Here is an 8058-nt window from a genome sequence, read left to right as displayed (position 1 = left end):
CCCACAGACCCCACTCCCCTCCCTATGGACCCCCACGGCCCACAATCACCCCAAGACCCCGCCGCAGGCCTGCCCTGCCCCCCCCGTCGCTCCCCCGTTGCCCGGCAACACTCAGCGGAACACCGAGTCAAGGGCACGGCCACCGGAAGTAGTCACTGGTGCGGCACGGGCCCCTCCCGCGGCCCGCTGGGAAATGTAGTTCTTCGCCGCCCGCCGAGGAACTCCGCGCATGCGCAGAGGCCGACCCCGCCCCTCCCCCCCTTCCCGCCCTGGGCCTTCGCTGAGGGGCAAGAGGGGTTTACCTGCAGGAGAGGTGTCTGCAAGCAGCACCTTTAATTAAAAAAATATAGTACTCTTTTGGGGCCCATAAGGGGCCCTGCTGCCCTCCGGAGAGCCTCGGGATCTTTGCCTGGCTTTGCTGTGGCCTTTCGAATGGTTAGGGTTAGATTTAGGGTTTTGGGGAGAGAAAGCAGAGAGCCACAGTGTTTGGCAGCTGAGAAGGGGTTTGCCAAGGAAAGTTGACTGCTGCAAAAAGCTTTCAGTCCTGGCCACGCTTGTGCGGGAGCCATAGCTGGGGGTTGGTGTTGGTCCTGACTGTGTTTTAGACTGGGGTTAAAAGTTCTAGAGGGGCTCAAAGACCAAAACGGGGGTCCTGGACAGAATAAAAGGCACACGGAGTCCTCTGGCGCACAGGGAAAGCCAGAGAATGAGTTGTGAGGGAACTGAAAGTGTCCCAAAGCCGCTACAGAGACAAAAGCAAGCTTGGGGAGGAAATGAGGAGTGTGAGATGGGATCTGAGCAGAGAACATGAGTTCTTAGAGGGTGAGGGACTGCATAGAAACATCCTAATTAGCACAGAGAACAAAAAGAGTCCTCTGAGATACAAAGACAGTCTGAGGAGGGACCCACCCAGCTCCATCCAGTACCCACTCAAACCCCCAGGACACTTCTAGTGCCCCCAGTACCTTCCTGGATCCCCACTACCCTAAAAAGTCCCCCCAATACCCTCCCAGAGCCCCTAGTATATCACAGAGCCACTCAGGATGCTCCAACTTTCTCGAGCACCCTCATCAGAGCTGCCCCCCAGACCCTCCCAGAGCCCCTCTCAGTATCCTCCAAGATCCTCCCAGAGCCTCCCAGTACCCACCAGAGCCCCCAAGGCCCTCTCAATATCCTCAGTACACTCCCAGTTCCCCCCGCCCCTGCTGTAACCTCCAAAGCCCCCAAGGACCCTCCCAAGTGCCCCCCATATGTACCCCTAAGCCCTCCCCAAAGCTTCCAGAACACCCCAGAGCTCCCAAGTCTACCCCAGAACCTCCCAGTAACCCTGCTGAGCACCCAAGTACACCCTAAAGCTCTTCAGGACCCCCAAGAGCCACTCAAGACCCACCCAGTACCTACAAGAACCCTCCCCACACTCCCACTACCCTCCCAGAGCCCCCCGGTTTGTATTTTTACTTTAAGACAAAATATTTTTTTTTTTTACTTCTTTGCATGAGGGTCTTGGCCCACCAGCTCTTTGCCAGTTGATGTTTTTGCTGAAGACACAATGGGTTTTGAGCCCCTTCCAAGGACGGAGCTGGAGCTGTAAGTGCTCAGTAGTCTACAGAGATCTCCATGCTTGGAAAGGAGATGTCTTCAGTCGATAGGGTTTTAAGAGTGAGCAACGCTTTGCCAAAAGGGTTAAAAAACCCCAACACAATAACCTTGATAGGTTAATAACCTTTTGATAGGTAATGTGAACATTCTCAAATGTCACCTTGCGGATGGAGACTTGTTCAATTCCCCCACCTCCCCCAAGGTGGCAGTGGCACCTCAGGCCAGCACAGTGCCCAACTAAATATAAAAGTGATTCTCAGCGGAAGTTTTTCTGATGCAACAAACTATAAGGCATTTTGTTTTAAAGCCTATAGTAAATACATACATTTGAAAAAAAAAGGGCTGGTGAATGTGCAGTCTCAGCCCAAAGGTTTAACATGAAAACCTTTTTCCTTCAGAATTGGTTTTGCCACCCCTGTTGCAAACAAGTGCTGTGTTTGATGGGTTGTGTTGCGTGGGTGCGATGGCAGCTGAAGTGCCAGTGATAGCATTTATGTTTCAATATTGTCATCATGAGAACCTACATCAACGTGAAACCACGGATATCAGCTACGTTCTCTCTCCACACTTTCAGCAGCAGTGCAATGGTCCATATCCTCCATCCCCAAATCATATACGTTGTTTGGAGAGAAACATCATTTGTGGAGAGGTTTTGTGAGAAGTTCTTACATGTGGGAGCAATGCCAGATGAGAAAGTACCAGCTGGAATGCCCTCTGCCACCCATTCCTGCCTCCAGAGACCAAATACTGGATTTTTGGACAGTGAAACTCATCTTTTATTTTTCAAAGAATATCTGCAATTTCATCAATAGCACACAGAGATAAAATTATATCCGTGTCATTGTAGCAGTACTCAATGCTAAACTGGAGAGAGGAAAACATGATCTCTGTTATAACTGTAGGTGATCTCTGTTATAACTGTAGGTATTGCAATTTTACTCTGAAAAAAACCCCAACTTTTTTCCTCAAAAAGAAATAAGTAGGTGCCTGTAAATCATATTCCAAAATCCTCCCATGCAAAGGACTCCCTCCCAGCCTGTAATACAGGCTGATCTAACAGAAGGATGTTGCCCACAGAGCCAGAAAGTTATTCTTGAAGTCAGTAGATCCATGCAAGCATAGCACCAGTGGTTTAACTGAAGCCTTAGGAGTCCTCTCTGAAGCACAGGGTCCATCTATATGAGCGGGTAAGAGGCATAACTGGCGATCCCGCAATGGTTCGCGTGGTTTCTTGACATGCGGATATAGCCTTTGTCACCAAAATGCACACCCCAACTTTTGCGAGAGGAAACAAACAGACAGACACGAGAAAAATTAAATTCCTTTTTCTGTAAGTGAAGTGGCAGCTTTATCAACATCACAGCATTGGAGTGTTTTCATTAACTGCTTCATGGGATTTCTAATCCTGTATTAAGTTATGACAACACTCATCAACATAAAGGGAACTTAAGGTGGGTGTAAGTGTATTTTAAATGTATTTAAAATTCCTTCACACTGCTAGGATGGCATAAAGGTGCTTTGACATGGCTAAGCTTGAATCCCTAGGGAATAGTTCAGGGACCAATCCCAACTTTCAACTCTACAACAACCCCCATTGCACAAGCACCCAACTGATCTCCCTCTCATCTGTATGAATGTCAGTTTGAGCAGTGGGAGGTTACCTAGGAGAAGCCTATTCCTATAGATAGCGACCATATAGATAACAGGAGTTCAGTGATGCATGGTTGTGCCTTTACCTGTTTTTCACAAGCCAGTAATCCTTATCATTTAGGGTGCCGTAGCCGATCACGAGCACTCCGTGATTCACCTGCTGTGTGCATCGCGGGTCATCGTACACACCTGGAAAAAAAAGGAATTTGGAAGCATGTCATCAGACCACAAGACTTTGTCTCTGAGTCAAAGTCAACCTTCAGCATCGTCACTAATGCTGCTGTCTTAGGTTTTGCCACATTGATGCCTTCATCCAGGAATTAAGCCCCAATTTGCCAAATTCCACCAAATTTCATAAGTTTTATGTGCAGAAAGACACAGAAGACGTGAAGAAGGTCTTCAGGGCAAAAGGACATACCTGACCTGTACAAGAAGAAGGTGGGCTGGGTGGCATCAATGGCAACAGAGACCGGTCCGATATTGGCTACAGCATCTTTCAGGGCTGCTTCATCGGCGTATGGGAGCTCAATGTACTTGGAGCAAGTGGCGGCTCGTGTGGAAGCATTGTATTGACATGTCCCATTCTGGTAGGAACGAGGGGAAGTTGAGAAGAGGAGCATGAGGAATCCACATCTCAAGACTTTCAGGTACGTGTTTTCTATCAGCTCTCTTTGACTTTGACTTTGTGCTACCCCATTCTTCACCTTTCTTTGACCACCATTTTTCTATACACAGGACTACAGAAAAGATGGCTGGAAGGACCTGAAGAGACCATCTTGTGCATCTCACTTCCCCACACCAAGAGCAGCCAAACTGTTTCAACAGAATTCTCTGCCTTTTTTCTAGAAATCTCTGATGACAATACTTCCACCACTTCCCTAGAGAAACTGTTGTTGCTTCCTCATTCTTCCCATCTGAAGGCTCATGTTTAACCTAAATTTCTTTTATTGTACATTAAGCCCAGGACTTCTCATTCTCCCTCTGGACACAGAGAACAGCATCTTTTGTCTCTGTAGCTGCCTTATGCATATTTGAAGACTTGTATTCCACTTTTCTTTCTTGGAGTGAGCTGCTGTCACTTTGACCTGTTTCCATAGGCCATGTTTTCAAGACACCAGGTCATATCAGGGTATCTCTTGTCTCTAGCCATCAAGACTGTGAGCATCAGGATCTTTATTTTCTTATGGCTTTTTTTTTATGACCTTGCAGCAGTCATATAGCATCTGTTACAGGCAACTTTTAAAAAACCAATTGTATGAACACTGTTCACCGGAAACCTCTGCCCACTGAAATGGTAGAAATATCAATATCCCATTTTTGAGCTACAGAAGATGGAATAATACAGAGAGTTGAGAACAGAATCCAGGACTCCTGTCCCATTTTTCCCTTCCGTGTAGTACGTTGCCTCATAATTTATGTAGGACAGAAATAAACATGTAGAAATTCTGGCTCCTAGTCCAGTCATTCACCTATGAGAAAAAATAAAGACTAAATGTCCCTTCCCTGGGTCTGAAAGAATCAGCTGCAAAGGCTGAGATGACACGAGACTGGTAGAAACCAAGACAGAGGGAAATCAGTGGGAGAGGAGAAGGCTGTGCATGCAGGAGAGCAGAACGAATGGCCACGTTGCTTCCATGCTCATGTGTTTTTCTGCAGATTTCACATGCTGTCTAGGTCTGATGCCTACCTGAGCCGTATAGGGGTAGGATGCATCTGAGTCAATCCCTTGGTTGTCGATGATGTACTGGAAAGCACTGGTCATGAAACCTCCACTGCAGCCTTTGTTCCCATACATCATGGAGCAGTCAACAAGGTTCTGGGCACTGAGGGACACCAGCTTCCCTGTCTTCAGCTTCACCTGGGCTTCAAGGGCTCCCACAGCACTGAACGCCCAGCATGACCCGCAAGCACCCTGCAAAAGCCCCAGAGATGCTTAGATGCTGCCCCATGGGACCGAGACATGTGGAGGCACAAAGAGAGCTTCAAACCTGGTACTTCACGTCTGTGACGCATCCCTTCTCCCTCCAGTCCACCGCGTCAGGGACTTTGCTGCCAGGCTGCAGTCGGTACGTGGAGGTCACGTTTGGCCGAGGAGCAACGTTCAGCCCAGTTAACAAAGCCACCACTTCCTCGCTGGTCTGGTGGGAAAAGAAAACACTGACTCGTGATGTCCTTGTCTCTGCTAAGTCTTAAACTACATGCGTTGAAGGTGGAGGGGGGTTTCCCTTGAACAGTCTGAGCAGGAAGAGTTAGGTTTGTGGAGCCCTTGGCTTTTTATTTTTTACATTTAATTTCTAGCTGTTCATTGGAAAGGGCAAGAAAAAGAAAATACAAAGCTGAACTCCAGCACCAAAAATCCCTAGAAGCTGGTATGTTTCATTAAACAACACTACAACCTGGGGACATTGAAGAGGGATTATTTGAAAATATATATATAATGACCAGGATCAAGTCCACGCACCCCAAATGCTGCATTAAGGAGTTATTTCCTCACACCAGATTGCCTCATGCCGGTATGTTGAGCGCAAGAATTTCTGAGCAGTTTGTCCATGGCTGCTGGCATCCATGAGAAGAGGATGGGCTGAGGAGGGTCGCTGGGAGTTTCTCCAACCCTGACCCACTGATATTCCTTGTTAAATCAACTTCACAGGTAATTAGAGACAAAGACAAGCCTCTTCTCAGCAGCATGGCCAGCACCTACCATGTCTCCCAGGTGGTTCATGCCCAGCTCATAGGAGTGCAGCCCCAGGGAGTGCTCCAGATTGTGCAGTGTCACCAGCTGCAGGTTCCTCTCCCATGTTGCGCGTCGGTCCCCTTCCTCTTTCTGAAATCAAACACAGCCTCATGGTGTGTAGCAACAGCCCTCGCAGACATTTTGCCCCATTTTATCCCACCAAAGGTTGTCCGAAGCCCCTGCCAAACCACCCCCGAGAACCAATGGTGCTTTGAAGTGCTGTCAGCTCTTCTCCCCTCTGTGTGATGCAGCTGATGGTCATGCTGGAGCAGCACCCACCATGTCAGCACCCCGAGCCACCTCCACCTGCCTCAAGATGCCCCTACCTTGTGGCGGTACTCCTTGCCGTAGGTTTTCTTCCAGAGCTGCCAGTGCCAGTCCAGTGCGGGGTCGGGGTGCCCCAGTGCCACCGCAAGCGTGGCCAGGAAGGTGAGGGATGCCAGCAGCTTCATCCCGCTCAGCTGGGACCAGAGAGTCAGAGTGACACAGTGGCACACACGCCAGGAGCCAAGGGCTCAGAGCCGGAGCCGTGCTTGACCCCTTAGTGACAAATCCGGTTTGGTAAGGGAGGCAGAATGGTGATGACATCCCTGACCAGGACTCCCTGGCATGCCCTTCATGGGGTTTTTACACTGGGTGATGCCAACAGCTTCTGTCCTGCCTGCCCAGACAAGCACCCCGCGGCGGCGCTGCCTGCCCCGCTTGCCTGCTGTGTACCCCCAACCACGGTGAGATGGGAAGAGAAATCCTGTCCAGGACTCAGAAACTTCCCTCAGGGGGAGAAGTCCACTGGACCCAACCCCTTGCCTGTGCGGACACTGACATGCAGGGACACACACAGACACTCGCCTCATCTCATGGTTCCACCCTGCCCGAGAAACCCCCCCCAAAGGAGGTTTGCACATTGCCTGGTCAAGCAACTGTTTTGACAAACCTGTGTTTTCCCGCACCTTGAAAGGCAAAATAAAAAAAAAAATCCTATTTTTATCCAACTGATGTCCACCAGCTCCTGAGGATGGGCTACTATGTACAATTCAACTACCCAGAGAGAGCTTAGAGGAGATCAGAGACAGGATGGAGTCAGAGTCAACATAAAAATACTGTTCCTTCAGTTTTACTTCCTCAAAGCTCAGTCCTGCCAGAGCAGTGTTAAAATACAAAAGCACCCAACGTACCTGAAAAGGCTTCTTCTTGTGGTGGGTACCAATCTTCAGCTCCCCGGCAGTACAAGTGTTTGGGGTAAGGAAGATGCTGGGGACAAATCCAGTGCGTCCCCACTGCCAGGACACCCAGGACCTCTGGCACACAGCAGCTGCAACTCGTCAGACAAATCACGAGTCAGGAAGTGAGGAAGTGCTCTGATTTCATTTTCACTTAGCTGGGAACTGGGCTTGCTGTGCCACAGTCACGAGGTTATTTGAAGCCGGACCCTCAATACCATCAGAAAACGATCGCAGATGAGAAATTTTCCTTTTTCCAGCACCCCAAAAATTAATGGCAAGGCTCTCATGGTGGTTTATGTGGCTTATGGGGCTAGCGGGCAGGAGCAGGGGTCACACTCCTCTGATATGATTTTAGCATTTTTGTGACTTGGTGGTAAGAGACAGGATGAGGTCAAGTATGGAGCCTTGCTACTGGTTTGAACTGGGTAGACCTGAGCTCCCATCTCACTGCAGCAGTGTACCAACCAGACCAAAGCCAGCTCTTGGAAGAAAAATCACATTTATTCACTTTTCCGTGGGGCAGCACGGAGGAGAAGATGCAGTTTAAATACAATCATGGGATGGAGCTGATCTAACCAGCCTCAGCGCTGCATGGACAGCAGGAGACAAATTTAATGCACATTACATTGCAGGCAGGCTGAAAACGCAGTCAGCAAAGTCTCCAGCTGCCTGGAAATCACGGTCCAGCCTCTTCTCAGGGCATCCTCTGGGTTCCCACGAAGGACAACCAGGCAGGAGGGTGCATTTCTCACCACTACGAAGCACCATTGGACATAAAATGGCTGCAAAAAAACATCTTCTAAGAGAGGAGAAGGAAGCAAAACAGTGTCTAAAGAGCTTTGAAGATGCAGC

At 49.1% G+C, this 8058-nt stretch overlaps 1 protein-coding gene across 1 annotated transcript; it reads right to left on the bottom strand.

Annotated features, from left to right (window-relative positions):
* Positions 1–2484: 2484 nt before the first annotated feature.
* LOC104830534 (cathepsin S-like) lies at positions 2485–7358 on the bottom strand. Its single transcript, XM_010565519.1, has 8 exons — positions 7159–7358; positions 6310–6523; positions 5951–6073; positions 5238–5387; positions 4937–5161; positions 3668–3833; positions 3336–3438; positions 2485–2874 (listed from the first exon to the last, which is right to left on the bottom strand). Exons 2-8 carry the CDS (start codon positions 6433–6435, stop codon positions 2775–2777), a joined length of 993 nt encoding a protein of 330 aa, XP_010563821.1. The 5' UTR covers positions 6436–6523; positions 7159–7358; the 3' UTR covers positions 2485–2774.
* Positions 7359–8058: the final 700 nt, after the last annotated feature.

This window comes from Haliaeetus leucocephalus, unplaced genomic scaffold, assembly GCF_000737465.1.
Source record: "Haliaeetus leucocephalus isolate CR32 unplaced genomic scaffold, Haliaeetus_leucocephalus-4.0 Scaffold193, whole genome shotgun sequence".
Lineage (NCBI taxonomy): Eukaryota > Metazoa > Chordata > Aves > Accipitriformes > Accipitridae > Haliaeetus > Haliaeetus leucocephalus.
This window is presented reverse-complemented; position numbering and strand designations above follow the sequence as displayed.